General features: G+C 38.2%; 1 protein-coding gene across 1 annotated transcript in view; it reads right to left on the reverse strand.

Moving 5' to 3' along the window:
* Positions 1-24,023, reverse strand: part of LOC126474736 (uncharacterized) — a 180,806-nt gene that overhangs the window by 156,581 nt on the left and 202 nt on the right. The window contains exon 2 of the mRNA XM_050102215.1: positions 23,938-24,015. Coding sequence (XP_049958172.1) covers positions 23,938-24,015 — 78 coding nt within the window. The remainder of the gene's footprint in view (positions 1-23,937; positions 24,016-24,023) is intronic.

Genomic DNA, 24,023 nt, shown 5'->3' on the forward strand with positions numbered 1-24,023 from the left:
ATGAAAATATTGTGATCAACTGTTTAATTTATGTATAGCAAGCATTGCACTCATTTGTCTAGCATGCTTTTCATGGTAACATATGTAAACTCAGATTCCATACTACATGCACCAGACAGAAATAAATGATGAGTACATTTGATGTCCACACTGATCCAGCAGATATCATAATGCAAACATTTTATGTTGACCCTTATCCAGCATGCTTCTGCAATCATCTGATGTCCCGCAGTCAGAAAGGCACAGTGAGACACATCTTAGAAAGCAAAGTCAATTGTAGCAACCACCTGTGGTCGCCATTTTGTCTCACTTGCACACTGTTCAGCAGCAGCACCATTCCTAGCATGAACTGTAATTTATTTGCTTGTAATGTGACCACTTTTTTGGGGATCCAATTAGGCTGCCTGTGAAGATATTTTTGACTTGAGAGTTTGTATTTTTCTTGTGTGTTTCGGTTTGTTTAGTTGTGTCTAATTAGATGTTAGTGACTGTTTGCTGAGTAACAGGCACCGATAACCTCATTGTTGTGCGCCTTAAAACACTAATCATCGTCATCATCATTTGCTGAGTAGCAGATTTTATAGTTACACTGTTTAATATGGATTGTGCTAGAAGACTGCCCTAGAGAGGTAGAAAAATCACTAGGTAGGATGGTTCAACAGAGCTGTTGGAAATAATGTTGGAACTTTTTCAAGGAGAAACACTGGCAGGAGTCTATTACCTGAAACACAGGAAACTGGACTAACAACTAAACAGTGTGGTATGGGTTAGCTTGCAAAACAGAGTCAAATGCAGTGCTGAGCAGCTTATGTTCAGGAATTATGGGTTCAAACAGTTGTTAGAAGAAGCAGAAACAGACAGGAAAGTAGCACAGGAGAAAGATACAAAAAGCCAAGGCAGACAGGAAAAAAGCAAAGAAGGAAAGAAAGAATTTTGGAAAAAATGGCAGATCTAGAAAGAAAGTTAGACTCCCAATTGAAATAAGTTGATGACAGGATTGAAGTTTCAAAAACTGTGGACAGCAACATGGCTAGGCTGGTCCAGGCAGAATCAAGATTGGAAAAGGAGAGGAAACCAACACCTCCCTTTCAAAAAGGGTGCAGATGGCAGGAGACAATACAGCAATATATCAATATCAAATGGCAGAAGAAATCAGTACATCATTAAGTAAAAAACTGCAAACTCTGGAGGACTGAACAGTACCAGAGATGACAGAACCAGTATAATTTGCACAAACAGAAATGTTCATCTCACTCACAGAGTGACCACAAATCATAGAGCCATTAATACCGATAGCAGACACTAGAACAAGGCACAATAATGAGTGAAACATTTCCAAGAGTTTGCAGTCTAGTGGCCTATCTTCATCTGTAACAGAGAGGATTAGTGTGAGAGAATCAAGCACAGCATCGGTCTTTATGGCCGGTAATGGGAAAAACTTCAATTATAAACCATTTTTCTTATTGATAAAATATCTTACTTATACCACAAGCGGAGACCTGGGTATCAAAACATGGATGGCACAATTTATGAACAGTCTACTGAACTCCTGGCCACTTAAGAGGAAATTAGAGCTCATTAGTAATCTCACAAGTAATGAAGTAATTGCAAAGGTATTGCCAGTGATAATAAGCTGCACAACATAAAAAGAATTTGACTCAGAAATTATGACATTGTACTAGTCTGCTGCAGAGCAAAATAGGGTCCACCTGAGCATCATAAACACTATGCCATTCACAACAATACGATTTCAATTTATGCAACATACTTCAACATGATTCTAAAACCAAATCAGTTGACCACCCATACAATACTGAGGACCTGCTGCATTTATTCATAACCATAATACAAGCATAGCATAAGAAATCCCTCATTTGCATTGAGAAGAATGACCTGGATACATTCAGATTAATTTTAACTGGCCATGATGAGTGTGTTCAAGAAGAGAAGAGTGTGGACATTACATCAGACAGGCACCAATGTGGAAACTTGGGGGGTAATTAGCACATGAATGGGAATGCTGGAGAGAGCAACAGTAACAGTAGGTCTCAAAATCAGAGAATGACCTGACATAACCAGAGATGTAGACTTTATGAAGAGGGAGATTGATAGAAAGCTGGTTTTCAAGGGCAGCCAAGAGAAGGAGAAAATGGAGCAGTGGTGATTGTACACAGATAGGAAAAGATCGCAGCACCAAGAAGGAGTCATACAACATAAATAAAAGTTGGTAGGCATGTTTCTACAGATGAAAGATGATGACTATTCTCATTTTATGCCAGTTGCATAAGAGGCACTAGTAGTGCCACTACGAGGATGCAAAACAGGTTTTCTTTAAATACACACTGTAACGATCACAAGGGTCAGCTACCTTTGAAATTAGATGTGGTGAGTTGATGCTAGTTGACAATGCCTTGAAGGTAAGAAAGATGCCATTATGAAAACTCAACTGAGTTTGAATGAGCTCATGTAACAGGGCTACAAGAAGCTGAATTTCCTTCTGCAATATTGCAGAAAGACTTGGAGGAATGTATCCACTGTACATGATTACTGGCAGTGGTTGTCATGGGAATGTACAGTTGCAAATAACACCAGGCTCTGTCCTGCCATGTGACGCTACCGAGAGGGAAGACTATCATGTTAGGTATATGGCTCTGTTGCACTGTACTGAATCTGGAGCAGCAGTTGGCACCGCACTGTCATAGCGAACTGTTACAGATTAGTTACTTCAATGGCAGCTCTGAGCCAGATGCCCTGTAGCGTGCATCTCACTGTCCCCAAACCATGGCCACTTGCGACTTCAGTGGTGCCAAGTGAAAGTTCCTTGGAGGGCAAAATGGAAGTCTGTTAAGTTTTCTGGTGAAAGCTGGTTCTGCATGGAGCCAGCATGGCCATGTATTGGTTACAAGGAGGCCAGTTGACGGTCTGCAACCAACCTGCCTGTGGACCAGACAACTGGATCTACACCTGGACTTACAGTCTGGGGAGCAATTTCATATGACAGCAGGTGCACTTTTGTTGTTATCCCATGTACCCTGACTGCAAATTTGCACGTCAATATGGTGATTTGACTGTCTGTGCTGCCATTCATTAACAGCATTTGAGGCGGTGTTTTCCAACAGGATAACACTCACCCACACACCACTGTTGTAACTCACCATGCTCTACAGAGTGTCGACATATTGCCTTGGTCTGCTCAATCAGCAGATCTGCCTCCAATCATGCACATATGGGACATCACTGAATGACAACTGGAGTGTCATCCAAAAACATCGTCCCTGTATTGACCAGCCAAATGCAACAGCCATGGAACTTGTAAAGGGACATCGTCCTCTAGCTTTACTTTTCCTCAACAGTAGTAGTTGATGCCAGTAATATTTTTCGAATTTTGGACAGGTCAATATTATCTCAGCTGCTTTTCTGAAAAATTTCATATAATTTTATATGCAGTATGTTATATTTCAAGCTAAAGTTTATGAAAAGGAATTACTTTACATTCGTTGTTACAATCAATATGTACTAGCTCTGAATGTATGGTTAAAAATTTTTATTTGAAATTACAAAATATCTGGCACACTAAGAATTTCTATTATTAATTATGCAGTCTAGTAGTGTTTATTATGTTTATTTCTGTATTCAGTTATGAAATAATAATTGGAACTAATAGCAATTAATTTGACAAGATAAACTGTAAACCCTTTGGAATACTGTTAGTACCACAGAGTGAGATAGTGGTAAGCATGCCTCTGATGTGATTGGACATATTATTCTATTTTGGGTGAACAATGTAATTTTGGCTTTGTTAATGTGAAAATTCAGAAAACTGTGTGATATACAAAAATATGACATAATAAATTAATGTAAAAACAAAAATTCTGCAATGACAATCTTCAAAATTATTTAGATCAATGAAACCACGAGAACCTAAAATGTGAGAGTTTTGGCTTCAAGAATCAGACCCCTAGACAAGAATAATTGGAGTCAACTCTACAAGAAAAGATAAGTAAGGGCCATTCCACATCAAGTGTCCTAGGGGTCCTGGTCCCCACTCAACCATCTCAGATTCTGTTAAAAATTTATATGTGTATACATTTGTATGTTTTAGGTCACTGTGCAAAATTCTGGCTCAATTCTTTCAGTGGTTCCAGAGCTAGGGCCACCTTAGTGGATCCATACCAAATCATAAAGTGCATGGGGTGAATAATTTGGCCAACTCTGGTATAGCTTTGGGCATCTGTTGTGACATTTATCACCTTGAATTTTTGTTCACAAGTACTACTTTTAGTGCTGAATGCAGCTATAGCACTCAAATTGCTCATAAATTGCTATCCTTTATGCTACTTGGTCTAAAAGTGCCTTGTATAATTTATCGTGAAAGATTTAAGTCATACTTTAAGCATCTTTTACTATAAGGGAAAAGCAGTTATGACCTGGATTTTTGAGCCTCTAGCCAACAACCAGGTGCTCACTACACCAGTATTAGCATTTATGAGTATATATTTCTGATTTCATTGACCCGTGTCTCACGTGTCAAATTGCAAATTGCAAATTTACAGCATTTTCCAGGACCAGTTTTTAATATGGCCACCACCTCTGATCTTCTTTTAACTGACACCATCGGAAAGAGCTCATTTTTTGCTACAAGAAACATTAAAAGCAGAATAGTAATATTCCATATCAGGTTTTTAAACTAGCTTCAAAGATGCCTTAGCTTTTGCATGTACCGTGTGCTTCACAGAATAACTTTAATGAATGGCATACAAAACTGAGCAAATGAACAACATTGTTGTGAACATAAAAAATCAATAAGTTCACAGAATGAAACAAGAATCATAAATTTGGTGCTGGAGTTCATGAAACCATTTTCATGGCTCTAAAATTCTCTTCAATGCTCTTCAACACCTCTGATGGGTAAGTGTATCTCTGACCTATGGAATTGACCCTTGGATCTGCCAAAATGCTAACTATCTGCTGCTCTGGGATCCAGCAGGTGTCCTGCCCTAGAGGCCAATGGAATGAATTAGTTGGACCATGCGGATGCATGAAACTGACTAAGGCATCTCGTACTTCCAATGATGTGTCACAGATGTTTCCAATCCACCATTTGCTGTCATAAATGTAAGCTATGTATTGCCCAGATTAGACATTGTCACTTGGAACACTCGAGAAGTATGCTGATTGATCAACACTTGCAATAAATGATGCTATGTCATTTGGAACTCTGCTAATTTGTAACCGTTTCTCATTGACTGGTCGGACGCAGTGGTTTTCTCTGGTCCCTGCAACCATGCAACCATTTTCAAATCTCCTTTCTTGCAAATGTCTAGCAGCATCAATTTCTTCCTTTGTGATAAAAAGGAATTTTATTCTGTGAACTTGTTCATCACAAAATCAGAATAGATCACTTGATGTTACAATTTGATCTGAAGATGGCTGCTGGAGACTTGTTCTTGCTACTAATCACTTTGTTATGTCCCCAATACCGTCACATGGAGACTTTCCATGGGTTGTGGTGAAGCAGTTCATGAAGTTCTTGAAATTTTGTATTGGGCAGCTGATCCATTGCTGAAATGGTTGATGGGCTTCAGCACTGGAAAGTGGGTTTGCATGTGATCAATGAGCTCGGAGCAGAAAACATGAACTACAACTGTATCATATCACAAACAATCACTGATGATGCAGAAGCTAAGAGACTCGATCTTTCCAGTCAAAGCCTCGTAATAAATAACAAAGGGATGTAATGTGGCCTGACTATTTTCCCAACGGTAACCTTGTACAGTGTACTGCACAATAACTGAATAATTTTCTGCAAAATCCATCTTCATCTACATGGCTACTCTGCAATTCACATTTAAGTGCTTGACAGAGGGTTCGTCGAACCACAATCGTACTATCTCTCTACCATTCCACTCCCGAACAGCGCGCGGGAAAAACGAACACCTAAACCTTTCTGTTCGAGCTCTGATTTCTCTTATTTTATTTTGATGATCATTCCTACCTATGTAGGTTGGGCTCAAGAAAATATTTTCGCATTCGGAAGAGAAAGTTGGTGACTGAAATTTCGTAAATAGATCTCGCTGCGACGAAAAACGTCTTTGCTATAGTGACTTCCACCCCAATTCGTGTATCATATCTGCCACACTCTCTCCCCATCAGAACAACCAGGTTTCCACATTCTAGATTTTCTTTGGTTTCTTTTAGGTAGTTGCTTTGAGGCTTTGCTATGTAATGCTGGGGTGAGAGATTCACAATTTTGGTCCCAATGTTTTGGATAAATCCTTCAATCATTGACTGCTTTGTCTCCAAGGTATCTCAGTCAGTGTGTATCCATTCCTTGTATTCAATCATTTCATCAATGTCATTCCCTTCAAATGCAGCTTCTACAAATCTTTCCAAGACTTCTAATCCAGGGCATTGGTCACATCATTGGAGCATGCAATTTTTGAATCCATTTTGCAAACCATTTTGGTTAACAAACTCTTGTAAACATCCTTAATTGGAGTCATTGCTAGCATTTACCTGACATTCTGATGAGCTGTACAAACATAAACTGAGTGTGTTCCTGCTGAACCAACTGCGATGCACCACTTTGGACGGAGCTCACAAAATTTGGAAAAGCCAACTTCTGGTAAATTTTGTCTGCAATATTTTTGATAGGCTTCTTTCAAGTTACAAAGCAACAGACGTATCTGCATATGAACTTTTGGGCCAGCTGGTGTCCTTATGGCAACGAAGTCCTTTTTTTCCAGGGCAGATATGGCTGACTTCATCACTGTCATAGAATATTTCTACACTTTTCTTAATATCTTCTTGCAAAGCTTTTCCTTGCTTTGAATCTGGTTTCAGTCTACACTATTCACTTAGACACATTGAATTCTTCCATTGTTTTTTAATGCTCCAACTGCTAGGGGCCAAATTTAAAATATGAATTTTCTCAAAAATTGAGGACACCTCCAGCTTTGCTTTCAATTCATTGATGAGCACTTTGTACGAAGACCAATCATGGCATTTTGACCTGGTTGCAGTTCTATGACATCATCTGCTTCAAGCCCACCAATTTCAGCAATTTTGGTAGCCACAACCATTTAAACTTGCCTTATCTTTCGTTTCGCATATCCACTATAATTCCAGTTTGAAACTCAATGAAATTTTAGTGGTGGCACACCAATTGCTGTCAAGCTAGAGTTCAAGCTCTCTGAAGTAACTGTAGCATCATCTTCATCAGATTCTGATGATGGCAATGGCTTGGCCTTTTTTGCATTGATGTCAACTGTACAAGCAGGGCAAAGCTTCTGTCCAGGCTCAACATCAATGTTGTAAGTTGTTTCAAAAATCAGCTGCTGCAAAATCAATAGGACGCAGACCTCTGTTGAGCATGTGATTCTTCTTTTGACATGGATTGCAGCATGATTTCTACAGATATTGAAATCTGGTCAACAGTCCTGCTTCATGATGTAAACATATTTTGGCGTCACAGTCAAGCTGAAATCCAATTCGTCGAATCAGCAAATTTCGATCCTCCTCATAGAAGTCACTAATTGATTTCATAAGGTGTTTGTCCTTGGCGAAATTAGTTAAATGACATGCAGACTTGTTGATTTATCCAATGGTGCACTGCTCTAGGTCCATATTTCCATTGTTTGAAGCCATAACAAGTTGTAACTTCATCAATGATTCGACAATGGATTGAAGGAATCAACCAAGCTGCAAGGTAAACATTCACATGTAATAACCACAAATGATACAGTGATTGACAATTTACATACAAACATGAATGATGCCTAAATCAAATTACACCTTATATAGTGTGAATGTATAAAATGAGAATACTGGAGAATATTCCAGAACATTGCAGAAAATTTTGGAAGTTTCTAGTGCCTTGTTATAAAACTGTTGTACCTGCATACAATTTTCTGGAATCCATGCCTTGTTTTATAAAACAGTTATACCTGTATATCAAATACTCAGAATATTTCCGAAGCCCATGCCCTATTATAAAATACTCATACCGTCATATCAAATTTCCAGAGGTTTCTGGAATCTGTTATAAAACAGTCATACCAATATATCAAATTTCCAGAAGTTTCTGGAATCCATGCCCTGTTTTATAAAACAGCAATATCTGAATCTCAATTTATAGAAATTTCTGGAACACATAAAACAGTAATACCTGCATATCTAATTTCCAGAAGTTTCTGGAACCCATATATGAAACAGTTGTACCTCCAAATCAGAGGAACAAAAGTATCCTGCTGCAAATACTTTGTACTAACAAATCACAAGTGCCTTGATACTCTCCAGCACAACAGCTGACAACATGGTAATACACACTTTAAGCGTTACGGCTTAGGTTTCTTTTAATCTGTTTTAAATGCCTTATTTGGAATATTACCATTCTACGTTTTCAAGTCCCTTATAGCAAATAATGTGCTCTTTTCAATGGTGTCAATAAAAAGAAGACCAGAGTTGATAGCAATATAGAAAACTGATCCTGAAAGTGCTAGAAATTTTCAGTTTTCAATTTGACACTTGAGACACGGGTCAATAAAATCAGAACTATTTACTCATAAATGCTAATACTAGTGTAGTATCTGGTTGTTGGCTAGCAGCCCAAAAATCAAAGTTCCACCTGCCTTTCCCTTAAAGTAAAGGATGGTTAAAGTAGGGCTTGAATCTTTCACAATAAATTTTATGAGGCACTTTCAGACCGAGTAGCATAATGGATAGTCATTTCTAAGGAATTTGAATGCTTTAGCTGCATTCAGCAACAAAAGTTGTACTAGGATACAAAAATACAGAGTGATAGATATCACAGAAGATGCACAAAGTTATAACCAAGGTAACCAAACTCTTCACATTGTGCACTTTGTGACCATTTTTTACTCAAGGGCACTTGACGTGGAATGACCTACAAGCTAAAAAGTTTACTATAATTTCACCAGTGCCAAATCTTCAGAAAAGACTTTGCACATTGTTGAACAACAGCAGCAACAAGGATGGAGGGTGTAGATTACAAGTAGGGGTATCGTACATGATTATTTGACTAATAATAACGTTTTGTCTGTTACACAAAAGAAAGTGCTTTATTTTTTGTACAATTCATGCATGAATAAATTTTTGTTCACATGAAGCAAAAACGAAAGGCTGCCCCACAAAGCAAAATCACACCAACAGTGATGATGTACCACTAATAATGACTAACCAGACAAAAGAAACGGAAGAGGACTTTACAACTACAACCAGGGACATCAAAAAGGAAAGATAAGAACAAATTATTTGTGAAGTTGATTTGTTTGTGGACTCGTGTGCTTGTTAACAAAATGAATAGTTATGAACGCAAAAGTGAGGTAGAAATGAAAGCTGTAGGATCCAATCAGGACATGTCTGAGCTGAGTGAAATTGTAGTCAGTAAAGAAAAAGTAAAAATTGATATTTTGCAGTTAATTTTGGCAAAAATAGAGGAAATGAAGACAAAGAACTATAGCAAATTGGACAGTGTACAATATCAGATAGATAAACTTAGTAATCAAATTCCAGAGCTAAAAAATGAGTTGTCATGGGGGTTAAAAAGTGTGTATGAAAAAGTTGATGTTTTAGAAAATAAATTTAATCTTTTGGAAAAGAGTTTGTAGCTGAGTTGGCAAAACAATCAAAACCTGTTGACAACATCAGAGTACAGAAGACCATAGTGGAAAAAACTCAACAAAATATCACCAGTTTAAACTAAAAAAATTTAAATGTAGAAAACAATATGCAAACTAATGTAACTGTTTTAGTTCAGGAAATTTGTCTGAACCAAAGCCTGTGAGCAAACAATGGTATTGCAAGGTCCAACACTCCTATTAAAAGTTTTCCATCAGATAATTTACATCCAGTTTATTTTCTGCGTCACTGCAGAGACAGTTTTGTGTCAGGCATGAATTACAATTAAATTTGTTAAAAGATTTCTTGAATGCGAAGCTCTGTAATGGGTAAAATTAAATTTAAGTCATTGGGAAACATATCAGGGTTTCGAGAAAAGTTTCTTAAATAAATTTTGGTCAGAAGCTGAACAGGGGAGAATCAAAAGTGAATTTTTGAATGGTCCTAATTATAGGAATAGGGATGGCACTTTGAAAGTAGGTCCACAGTTTTCAGATGAGGAAACATAACAAGCACAGGATGCCCAAGTTACATTTACAATTAGACAATAATAACAGTGAAGTTTTCGAATTTTATATTTAATAATGGTGATGTAAATGCTAACCACAAGCCAGAATGTGAGAGGTGTGGGAATTTTGATGTAGTATGTACTAATGATTTCTTTTCTTGGTCGTAAAATAGTGTTATTGATGTATGTAAATCAGGTGATGACTATATTTGATGCATTTTTTATGTAGATGTGAATGAGAGCTGCAAATTAACTGTGGTTTGTAAGTCTGAGACTGATGACTTATTGCAAATGAAGGTAGGTGAGATAAATGACTTTGATGGAGATGAGACTTTTATTGTTAGTGATGTTGTTGGAAGAATGGTATCAGGTATTTGTGGACTTTAAGAATAATGAAGTTTCGAAAATATACACTATGTTTGCAGGTTCATACAACTATATAATTCTGTTTTGTAACAGATTTGTGCTTTAGAATTTGATACATATACTCCATGTGACTAAATGAGTAGATCCTTTTACAGTTTTCAAATGGGACAGTGTCATTAAATATATAGTAATAAATTTCTTATCTTAGAATGCTATTAGTGTTAAATATTATTATTATTCCTGTGTACTCTGCAGAAAATAATAATATTTAACTGTCACGAGCTCTCTTGGGTAAAGTCATGGATTTTTTGGTAAACTGAGTGAAGAGTTGTTTTATTCATATGTATTATAAATATTAGGAACAGTACCTTAAACTTTCTTGTGTGTACCCTTCTTAATCCATTCTGCTGTAAACCCAGTGTACGTATTTTTTCAATATAGATATGCAAAACATATGCCATGTAATGTGAGGCAGGTATTGAACTGCATACTTAGTAAACAAAACAATGTTTCAGGATTCAATGTGAAAGCTAGACAGGAAGTTACCTATAAGTTGGAACATGTGATGAGAAATCTAGGGAGGAAACTGAAAGATGTGTTTGGATCCACTCCCTGACTCCTGTATGACTGCACCCTTGCTGAACTAGTTAGCTTACAAGAGATCATAGGTTCTGCGTAATGTACTCAAGCATCTGTGAACTATGTCAGTCCTGTGACTGAAATTTGTAAATTGTTAGTCAAGAAATTATTCTATATGAAGAATTCGTGGAACTAACAGGGTGTTCATAAAGTCCAGGAACACTTTAAATCATTTATTACAAAAGAACTAAATACTGTACAGATGTCAAAGATATCGCATTTTGAAGAGAAACTCTGAAAGTTTCGTTTTTTTTTTTTTTTTCCGGAACATGTGATATGCAAACCATGAGTGACCTGGCAGACGTCAATATGGTAATCGAATTCTTGCCATACCTGTCCCAGCATGGCATCGTCAACTGTCGCAGTCACTTTCCGCTCTCTGTGCTGGGCACAAACAACCCATTGTAATGAAGTTGTTGTGCCAGAGGTAAATGGCCTTTGTTGTTGGTGGCTTCTTACTGTACTTGGTTCTAAACATCCATTGGAAATGAAATGGAAATGAGCGTTTGGCGTCATTGGCCGGGAGGCCCCTCGCGGGGCAGGTCCGGCCGCCATAGCGCAGGTCTTATTACATTCGGCGCCACATTGGGCGACCTGCACGCCGGATGGGGATGAAATGATGATGAACACAACACAACACCCAGTCCCTGAGCGGAGAAAATCTCCGACCCAGCCGGGAATCGAACCCGGGCCCAGAGGACGGCAATCCGTCACGCTGACCACTCAGCTACTGGGGCGGACTAAACATCCATTGAGCAGCTGTAGCACACTTGTTTTTGGTGAACTCCAACACATACCAAGCTCGCTCTGCATCTGAACTCGCCATGTTCGCGACTAGCAAACTATCAGCAAATAAACAAACTACACTGTGACGGCATACATGAAAAAAACTTTCAGGGTTTCTCTTCAAAATGACATATGTATGATATCTATAAAATGTTTGGTTCTTGTGCAATAAATAATTGAAAGTGTTCCCAGAGTTTATGTACACCCTGTATTTGTTTATAAAAGTAGTCACTGCTATGGACAGTATTACTCCACATAAATATATGTCTTTTTCAAGTAGGGGATGGTTCAAATGGCTCTACACACGATGGGTCTTAACATCTGAAGTCATCAGTCCCCTAGACGTAGAACTACTTCAGCCTAACTAACCTAAGGACATCACACACATCCACGCCCAAGGCAGGGTTCGAAACTGCGACCATAGCAGCAGCGCGGTTCTGGACTGAAGCACCTAGAACTGCTCGGCCACAGCGGCTGGTAAGTAGGGGAATTAACTTCCCAATACATTATGTAACTTTAAATAATGCTGTGCAAGGCTGATGTTCCATGACAGACGATACTGAACCATGTTGTAAATAATTATCAGAATCTGATAAAATTAGTCACTGTTAGGTTAGTAGCCATACATTTCAATGAATTTTCTTATCTCAACACTCAGTATATATATTTTTATCAGTTTTAAATCAACCTTCTAGGCTTCTATGTACATAGGTTAGTTTGTATGAACAATTAGCAAATAGTGTGGAAGACATTTATGAGTATAGACTGTATAACAAGATGTATACATTTATGATCTCACGCACTGATTTTGGTCCCCAAGCTAATCGATTATGTCATCATTCAAAGCTATTTATAACTCTGATTACCTGTATTTATCCTCAGTACTGCATTATTATATCTCATTGGAACTTGAGTTGCGTGCAAACTCATGCTCAACTCTGTTCTGTGTACCCCTTGTCATCATGACTCTGTGTGTGTGTGTGTGTGTGTGTGTGTGTGTGTGTGTGTGTGTGTGTGTGTGTGTGTGTACTCAAGGAGAGTGTGCAACTATTGACTGAGGCTATAAGTTTCCTACAATTATCTTTACATATGACTGAATTTTTTGGTATATGATTATGAACTTTATTATTTTGTTGTGTCGAAACATTTCTGCTGGTGTGTACCCGGTGGGGTTTGGATTCAAGGATCGGTCCCCACATCATAAGCATATGTCTTAATATTTTTTAATTATTTTCTCCTTTCATTAGTCAACATATCCTTACATACTCTGGTTTCTGTAATTGATACATTTTATGCTGTACTCCTACTTGTGATTGAGTATATTCTTCTGGTCTGTACCAGTCGTCGTGAGCTTTTCACATCAGCTCACTTGTTGTACACTTAGGCTCTGAATTTTTTTTTCTTCTCTTTTAATGATTTTGAAGGTGTGACTTTATAGATATAAACTCGCAATTTGTGATTCTAGTAATTTACATTGTCTCTGCACTTGTTTCTATAGTTTAGTGTTGTAATATTGTAATTTTGACTTGGTATCATTTGTCTTGTGACAGAATGTTCCACAGATCTGAAAATATGAATGCCATGTCCTCATAATATGTATAGGTTACGACTTGTATAGTCGATATTTTTCTTATGTTTTCTGTAGTATGTTATGTATCAGATACTTCTATACATCTGTATCCTATCTTCTGGCATCATTTTGTACACGTTTGGCAAACCTTATAGTAAGTCACATAATATTGTAAATTCATTATTTCCATATTATGTGAGGGGGTAGATTACAAACTTCATCCCACAAACTGATGTCCGCACACCTGTACAATACAATGCATGCCCATCTGCATGCTTGCATTCAACAATCTGTGGTTACTCTGGTTATTAAGGTACCAGCATTTCACATTTGCAATGGCTTATCTCATGCTTACATTAACCTGTGGTCTTACAATGTTAATCACTTAAATATGTTATCTAGACAAATGTATTCTAAAAATTTCATAACTCTATATTAACTATCTTTTGGTGTTCAAAAATGTTCAAATTGGTGTGAATTCCTAAGGGACCAAACTGCTGAGGTCATTGGTCCCCAGACTTACACACTACTAAACCAACTTAAATTAACTTATGCTAAGGACAACACACACACCCATGCCTGAGGGAGGACTCTAACCTCCAGCAGGAGGGCCGCACAATCCATGACATGGTGCCTCTAACCGCGCAGTCACTCCACGAGGCTATCTTTTGGTGTTCAATGTTTTTCCCTGTCAGTACAGAATTGAGAAATCCAGTTCCAGATTGCATTTAACCAGCCTGACAAGAATGATCAGTTTTGTACAGCAGGGATATTTTTAAACATTCTATGCAATGATTTGAGATGTGTGGGTCTGTGTGCAAACACAATTTAATTTCACATCCACTTGGGAAAGAATCCTTAACTGTAAGACTGTAATACATGTTTTACAAATGTTTTACATTAGAATGCACAACTGCAACAGACAAGGACTATCAGCAATCGTGTCGAGATGTGTTGTTGATGTACTTTATTTCACAAGGGGAGGCCGCCATTGTGAAATTCAGATTCGATTCATACTGCTCATAATAAATGGCCAGAGGTGTAATGTGGCAAAGCACCAAAATGCACTTCTCAGCCGTTGTCGAGAAAATCGACATTAACTGTCGCTGCGCTGCCACTGTGGCGAAATACTCTCTACGATTAATAATTTTCTACAGCGTCGTGGCACAGCGGTAAGCCCTCGGGTTCGTAATCCGAAGGTCGCCAGATCGTATCCCGCGCCATGCAACTTTCTTTTATTATTTGTTTTTTTGTAATTAAAATGTATACACACACACACACACACACACACACACACACACACACACATTATATATAATTCCCGGCAATCAGTTGCAACAATTATGTATATAATAAGTTGTTGAAAGAAGACGTAGAAACGATATTCCGAAACGAATTGTTCTTGTAAAAACGCTTCGTTTATCAGATGTGCTCGATGTCGTGCTGTTTTCTGTTTTCCATGTTTCTATGATAACTATCACTCTGGTTTGTGTGATACTCCAGCTGCTTCTGGTCACTAATTGTTCATGATGTGCGAGTGTATACAGAACTTTTCAATAAATTGTATCCGCTTGAATATTATTTGTGATATTGTGTTTCATTTCAAGTATTATTTTTCCACGACAAACGACTTTCAACAACTTATTATATGCATAATTGTTGCAACTTATTGCCAGGAATTATATATAATGTGTGTGTGTGTGTGTGTGTGTGTGTGTGTGTATACATTTGAATTACAAAAAAACAAATAATAAAAAAAAGTTGCATGGCACGGGATTCGATCTGGCGACCTTCGGATTACAAACCCGAGGGCTTACCGCTGCGCCACGACGCTGTAGAAAATTATTAATCGTAGAGAGTATTTCACCGCAGCGGCAGCGCAGCGACAGTTAATGTCGATTTTCTCGACAACGGCTGAGAAGTGCATCTTGGTGCTTTGCCACATTACACCTCTGGCCATGAGCTTTTATTATGCACAGTATGAATCGAATTTGAATTTCACAATTGGCGGCATCCCCTTGTCAGTGTCAAGAAGTCTACCTAAGATTAACCAAAACATAAGGTATTCTCCCTCTAGGGATTTAGTGTTTATTTTCTACAGGACCTCATTTCTTTCTCCTTTGATGTCTGGTCCATATAAGATGTGTTGTATGTTTTATGTTGTGACATATTGGATTCATTCTTTCTAGGGAGAAAACTTTTGTCTCTGCAACTTGTTTAATAGTTTAGAAGAGCACAAATTTATGCATTTATGAACTGAGAGTGGGCTTACTGTGAATGAAGTGAGGAGGAGTGTTGTTTGTTTTTCTTTTAAAGTTCTATGTGGTTGTGGTATGCACTGCAGATGTTTTTGGGAGATCTGGCCTGCCACCGGGTGTGAATAATGTCTTGGAGTATTTGTCAGTGTGATATAATGATTTGTCTGTCACCAATGTGAGCCAAGTGAGTGCGAGTGAGCTTAATGATATTTGTGTAAGGGATATTATTGTCTTAATAAGTGCTGTACAAGTTGGATTATGCCACCTTCACTGAATGTGTCACCAAGATACTGCATCTCACTAAATTGATCACATGGTCAGACTTGTAAATTAGTGCACCAGATATGTGTTAAATATAAGAAATTTTGGGGAATGCATTTTCGTTTTGTTTAAATTAATTTCTGCTAGTTTTGCTGCAATACACCATGTGTTCAAAGACTTTGCTGCTGATGGAACATTTTGAGAATTTCAGTATTTTGACGGAACCACCTCATTTATTTTGAAGGTTTATAAAATTTAAAAAAAACAAAAAATACTGTTTTATTCAGATTACTTCAATTTCAAATCAAAAATAATTACACAAAAATCATTATATTTTTAAAATATAAGAAAAAATTCAAAAAAAATCACACAACGTTGTTAATAGTTTTTACCGGAGCACTTATTCAGTTCTTGTGGAACCCTGTCTTAGAGCGAATAAAATAAATTATTACATTCAGATTTGATTTGAATCTTGCGACCAAATTACTGTCCTACAACTGTTCCTGGTTAGGAAACCTTCTAAAAAAATAAATATAGCAAATTTATTTGGTTTTGAATATGTCTGTCTCATTGTGTTGGTGTTCCATTATCAGTACAGTGGTCAAATCTTCTGATCTTTCTACTTGTACATAATATAGTGATCAATTGTTTAATTGCCATACAATGAGTATCACACTCACCCATCTAGCATACTTCTGATGATATCATAAATCAAGTTGAACAGCATACCACATGCACCAGATAGGAACAAATGACGAGTAGATTCATGTTGATCTTGGAGCACAAGATTATAACGCAAATACTTCAACTTCTTTTGAACATGGGCCCTGTTTCAAGATTACACAGGCGCAGTGCTATGTTAATGTAATTTTCTAAAAGGACTACGACTCCATAACGTGATTGCGTGATTGCAGTAGCCACCCTGCAGTAAAACATTGAATGGCAAAATGGTAATTCATACCTGCCTCAAAACAAGCTTTCCCATTATGCTAACTTTTGGCTATAGTGTGGTGTGTACAAACATGAGGGAGATGAGCAGCGTGAGCTAAGCCACTGTATCATGCACCTTAGTCAAGCTTACCACAAACTCCTCACCAACTTCCATGAGACTTTAATTTAGTGCTGTTTGTGTTATTTTCTAGTGTCTGTGAAAGACACTGTGCCCAGCGGTTCAAGAAAAACGTCATTCACTTTCGAGTGAGACACAACCTGTTGTTCTCCCATGATCATGCGACCAGGCAATACTCTCATAACACTGTGGAGCACACACCCTCTGGAACCAGTACTCCAGCACTGTGGCATGTGACAAGAGTGAGCTATTTGTGCTAATAGTATTCACTGTGGCCATGCAATCATGAGTGATATTTACAAATGGAACTCAGTCACCAGTTGGCTGTGTATTAATTTGCGAGGAATAAATGAACATTTGATAAACATCCTCTTTCTCAGTTCCCGACACCACATCATCACTACGGCCTCCTTCCAGGACACAGTGCATGGATGTGGCAGTATATCTGGCTCACCACATGGCTGAGTTGGAAGTGGTGATACCCAAATATTTCTGTTTCACTGGTGACCCTAACATGATCTGTAGGCTAACATGTGGTGTGATGAATTTTCATTGTTACGAGAGAAACCAAACTGCCAATTGTCTATAGCACTTACATCCTCACATACGAACAATGGCTTATTAGTGAACAAATTTCTGTACCTTGAGTATGCTGGGGTTGAACAGATCAGCAACTTTTATGTGATTACAATATCTATTACAAGAACCATCTTAAGCTGTGTAGGAAGTTTTATTTATTCAATGATGACAACTGATCCATTATCACACATTCTGAAGATTCAAGTACAGCAAATGTTATGATACATAGCAATAAAGGCTTGCCAAAATACCAATACTTCCTGAAGTATTGGTGTGTGCATAAGTCTTTCATTACAACCAGACATGCATTACAGGCTACAAAACATGTCAATACGGCATAATACAGTGTGGCAGTCACATATAAACATTGTTGGATGTCAAAATGTAAACTGATACTATGGGGTAACTCCAGTGAACACAAAAGTTAAGCCAGAGGCTGCTAGTAGTGGTTAGCACCAAAGGATTGGAACTTTTTATTGTAGTAAAAATAACAATTTATGAATTGTTGGTAAAATACAGCCTTATAAAGGTGTGAACAGTCTACATTGATAATACATTATAATGTATAAAATAAAAGTACAGTAGGTGCTGTTGTTGTTGTTGTTGTGGTCTTCAGTCCTGAGACTGGTTTGATGCAGCTCCCTGTGCTACTCTATCCTGTGCAAGCTTCTTCATCTCCCAGTACTTGCTGCAACCTACATCCTTTTGAATCTGCTTAGTGTATTCATCTCTTGGTCTCCCTCTATGATTTTTACCCTCCACGCTGCCCTCCAATGCTAAATTTGTGATCCCTTGATGCCTCAGAACATGTCCTACCAACTGGTCCCTTCTTCTTGTCAACTTGTGCCACAAACTCCTCTTCTCCCCAATTCTATTCAATACCTCATCATTAGTTATGTGATCTAACCATCTAATCTTCAGTATTCTTCTGTAGTGCCACATTTTGAAAGCTTCTATTCTCTTATTGTCCAAACTATTTATCATCCATGTTTCATTTCCATACATGGCTACACTCCATACTTTCAGAAACGACTTCCTGACACTTAAATCTATACTCGATGTTAATAAATTTCTCTTCTTCAGAAACGCTTTCCTTGCCATTGGCAGTCTACATTTTATATCCTTTCTACTTCGACCATTATCAGTTATTTTGCTCCCCAAATAGCAAAACTCCTTTACCACTATAAGTGTCTCATTCCCTAATCTAATTCCCTCAGCATCACCTGCCTTAATTCGACTACATTCCATTATCCTCATTTTGCTTTTATTGATGTTCATCTTATATCCTCCTTTCAAGACACTATCCATTCCATTCAACTGCTCTTCCTAGTCCTTTGCTGTCTCTGACAGAATTACAATGTCATCAGCGAACCTCAAAGTTTTTATTTCTTCTCCATGGATTGTAATACCTACTCTGAATTTGTCTTTTGTTTCCTTCACTGCTTGCTCAATATACAGATTGAATAACATCGGGGAAAGACTACAACCCCGTCTCACTCCCTTCCCAATCATTGCTTCCCTTTCATGCCCCTCGACTCTTGTAACTGCCATCTGGTTTCTGCACAAATTGTAAATAGCCTTTCGCTCCCTGTATTTTACCACTGCCACCTTCAGAATTTGAAAGAGAGTATTCCAGTCAACATTGTCAAAAGCTTTCTCTATGTCTACAAATGCTAAAAATGTAGGTTTGCCTTTCCTTAATCTAGATTCTAAGATAAGTCACAGGGTCAGTATTGCCTCACGTGTTCCAACATTTCTATGGAATCCAAACTGATCTTGCCCAAGGTCGGCTTCTACTAGTTTTTCCATTCATCTGTAAAGAATTTGCGTTAGTATTTTGCAGCTGTGACTTATTAAACTGATAGTTCGGTAATTTTCACATCTGTCAACACTTGCTTTCTTTGGGATTGGAATTATTGTATTCTTCTTTAAGTCTGAGGGTACTTCGCCTGTTTCATAGATCTTCCTCACTAGATGGTAGAGTTTTGTCAGGATTGGCTCTCCTAAGGCCGTTTGTAGTTCTAATAGAATGTTGTCTACTCCGGGGGCCTTGTTTCGACTCAGGTCTTTCAGTGCTCTGTCAAACTCTTCACACAGTATCATACCTCCCATTTCATCTTCATCTACATCCTCTTCCATTTCCATAATATTGTCCTCAAGTACATCACCCTTGTATAGACCCTCTATATACTCCTTCCACCTTTCTGCTTTCCCTTCTTTGCTTAGAACTGGGTCTCCATCTGAGCTCATGATGTTCATGCAAGTGGTTCTCTTATCTCCAAAGGTCTCTTTAATTTTCCTGTAGGCAGTATCTATCTTACCCCTAGTGAGATAAGCCTCTAAATCCCTACATTTGTCCTCTAGCCATCCCTGCTTAGCCATTTTGCACTTCTTGTCATTCTCATTTTTTAGACATTTGTATTCCTTTTTGCCTGCTTCATTTACTGCATTTTTATATTTTCTCCTTTCATCAATTAAATTCAATATATCTTCTGTTACCCAAGGATTTCTACTAGCCCTCGTCTTTTTACCTACTTGATCCTCTGCTGCCTTCACTACTTCATCCCTCAGAGCTACCCAGTCTTCTTCTACTGTATTTCTTTCCCACATTCCTGTCAATTGTTCCCTTAAGCTCTCCCTGAAACTCTGTACAACCTCTGGTTTAGTCAGTTTATCCAGGTCCCATCTCCTTAAATTCCCACCTTTTTGCAGTTTCTTCAGTTTTAATCTACAGATTGTGGTCAGAGTCCACATCTGCCGCTGGAAATGTCTTACAATTTAAAACCTGGTTCCTAAATCTCTGTCTTACCATTACATAATCTATCTGATACCTTTTAGTATCTCCAGGGTTCTTCCATGTAAACAACCTTCTTTTATGATTCTTGAACCAAGTGTTAGCTATGATTAAGTCATGCTCTGTGCAAAATTCTAACAGACGGCTTCCTCTTTCATTTCTTAGCCCCAATCCATATTCACCTACTACATTTCCTTCTCTCCCTTTTCCTACTACCGAATTCCAGTCACCCATCACTATTAAATTTTCGTCACCCTTCACTATCTGAATAATTTCTTTTATTTCATCATATATTTCTTTAATTTCTTCGGCATCTGAAGAGCTAGTTGGCATATAAACTTGCACTAGTGTAGTAGGCGTGGGCTTTGAATCTATCTTTGCCACAATAATGGATTCACTATGATGTTTGTGGTAGCTTACCTGCATTCCTATTTTCCTATTCATTATTAAACCTACTCTTGCATTATCCGTATTTGATTTTGTGTTTATAACCCTGTAGTCAGCTGACCAGAAGTCTTGTTCCTCCTGCCACCGAACTTCACTAATTCCCACTATATCTTACTTTAACCTATCCATTTCCCTTTTTAAATTTTCCAACCTACCTGCCCGATTAAGGGATCTGACATTCCACGCTCCGATCCGTAGAACGGCAGTTTTATTTCTCCTGATAACGACACCCTCTTGAGTAGTCCCCGCCCGGAGATCCGAATGGGGGACTATTTTACCTCCGGGATATTACCCAAGAGGACGCCATCATCATTTAACCATACAGTAAAGCTGCATGCCCTCGGGAAAAATTACGGCTGTAGTTTCCCCTTGCTTTCAGCTGTTCGCAGTACCAGCACAACAAGGCCGTTTTGGTTAGTGTTACAGGGCCAGATCAGTCAATCATCCAGACTGTTGCCTTTGCAACGACTGAAAAGGCTGCTGCCCCTCTTCAGGAACCACACGTTTGTCTGGCCTCTCAACAGATACCCATCCGTTGTGGTTGCACCTACAGTACGGCTGTCCGTATCGCTGAGGCACGCAAGCCTCCCCACCAACGGCAATGTCCATGGTTCAGACAAGTGAACGTGATTTTCCTGAGCAATAACATCACTTGCAACCTCGCCAAATTTGGGCACGGCATGAGTGAACTAGACCAAAACCACACCTTTGTCAAATGCCTTAACGGCCGAAAGCTAAAATTGTGTGAGTCTTTTTGCTGTGCCTATCGTGTCTCAGCATCTTTGCTATATGGTGAGTAGCAACTTTCCTTCTCTAATATTGTTACATTCCATCCTGGATTTTCCATTCTTTGAAAAAAGAAACTTAAGTATATAAAGTACATAGACAGAGCTAACATGGAAAAAGGGAACATAAAAATAAATCAGCCAAACAAAAATAATTGCTTGGAAGAGAAATGATAGAATAATTTTCACAGAATATGGAAAACACATTAGAAGTACTAAAAGAAGTTAAAAAAATAAAAATAAAATATAAACTTATTTTCCTGTATCAGTTATTTGGAAATTTCAGTTATGAGCTGTGTGGATATAATTGAAACACAGATGATTAGGTGATATGATATGGCTAGCAAAAGAAAATCTATTCAACAAGTGGTGGCAGAACATACATAAAAGATGTGGAAATGCATCAGCTTTTGAAGCTGGCTGTTCCTCCTGGCAGAAGGGTTGAAAGGAAAGGAGGAGTACTAAAAGAAGTTAAAAAAATAAAAATAAAATATAAACTTATTTTCCTGTATCAGTTATTTGGAAATTTCAGTTATGAGCTGTGTGGATATAATTGAAACACAGATGATTAGGTGATATGATATGGCTAGCAAAAGAAAATCTATTCAACAAGTGGTGGCAGAACATACATAAAAGATGTGGAAATGCATCAGCTTTTGAAGCCGGCTGTTCCTCCTGGCAGAAGGGTTGAAAGGAAAGGAGGAGGGATGAAGAAAAGAGACTGGTGGAAATGGCAAGAGTTGTGGATAAATCACCCAAAATCACATGCCATGGGAGACTTATTGGACAGGATGAGAAGGAAAGGGAATGATCATCGAAAAGAAATGCAGTTACAACAGAATTTAACATAAATTTAAGTGGTTGTATGAGGGTGCATCAGGAAAGTCTATCAGTGGGAATCGTCGCAGATATAGGTACCACAGGGCAGTGATATGGCTACAGAAGGAGCATAAGGTATGACCAGTATATTGTGGAGACTGGGAGGGAGGTGACAAGAAGTTGTTCTAGATGATGAAGGTAAAATATTCAACAGAATAGACCTCATGCCAGGGCACAATTATAAGAAGTCCTAGCCCTGCCAAAGTAGCTGATTAATATGTTCAAGACCAGGACAGTACTGAGTAATTAGGTGTAATCCTAAGTTGTCTTTTGGAGGGATATGCAGTAACAGGATTTGACTGGGTGGCATGGGCCATCTAGACTGGTGGTAGTGATGAGTGGGGTGAGAATTGCTGTAAAGAGTCAACATATGAACAAATACACTTGCCTTGAATCTCAAGGCTGTTTGAGCAGAAAAATGAGTCATGGAAAGGATGGCAACTGTAATAATATAAGTACTGTTGTTTATTTGTAGCTTTAATGAGAAAGAAATGTGTAGCTGACCATCAGCAAGAGTGAGGTCAACATAATGAAAAGTGGCATGGGTTTGGAATAGGAACATGTGAAATTTAATTGGGAGAAAGTATTTAGAGATTCCAAAAATTTTGACAGGTCAGTCTCATCATTAGTCTGTATGGCAAAAATGTCATCGCTGTATCTAAACTAAACAAAGGACTGAAAGGCTTATGGATCCCAGCAAAGCCCTCACCAAGTAACCCATGAAAAGGTTGGCACAGGAAGGAGTCATCTTCTTTCCCATGGTCATACCCTGATATACCTGTATTCCACTCCTCAAAGGTGAAGCAGTTGATGGTAAGCAGAAATTTGATTGAGGTGTGCAGAAAAGACATCAAAAATTGTGGAATCAGGTGGGCATGTTTGAGGTACTGTTCAGCATCACACAGACTATGTACATGAGGTATGTTGTATAGAGGGAGGTGGTATCAATGGTGACAAGCAAGGTGTGCATTGGGAGCAAGATGGGCACAGATTACAGATAAACTAGTAAATGGCTGGTATCTTTAATATAGGAGAGGAGTCTCCATACTTCTGTTGCAGGTGTTGACCAACCACGGGAGAGATACAGTGTCTGATCAAAAATATCTGGATAACTATATACAATGTAGAGCTGATCACTTGGTGTTCAGGGAGGTGGACCCATGGTAGTATTGTCTTGTCAGTAGAGAAGCAGTAACAGCAAAATGAGTTGGCCAGAAGAGCTCAGTGATAGGGAAATCAAATGTTCATTCATACAATATGCATAAAACATAACAGCTCATTAAGTGAACTTGATTAACCACAGGTATTGCCAGACAAACTTCAGTTAAAAGGCTGAAAAAGAAAGAGAAATGCTTACCTCAAAATAATTGCCAACCTTGTCCTTGCACCAGACCACATGTTCAATGCCTAATTTCTTCAGCAAATCTTCCAAAACCTGAAAAA

The sequence above is a fragment of the Schistocerca serialis genome, chromosome 4, assembly GCF_023864345.2.
Source record: "Schistocerca serialis cubense isolate TAMUIC-IGC-003099 chromosome 4, iqSchSeri2.2, whole genome shotgun sequence".
NCBI lineage: Eukaryota > Metazoa > Arthropoda > Insecta > Orthoptera > Acrididae > Schistocerca > Schistocerca serialis.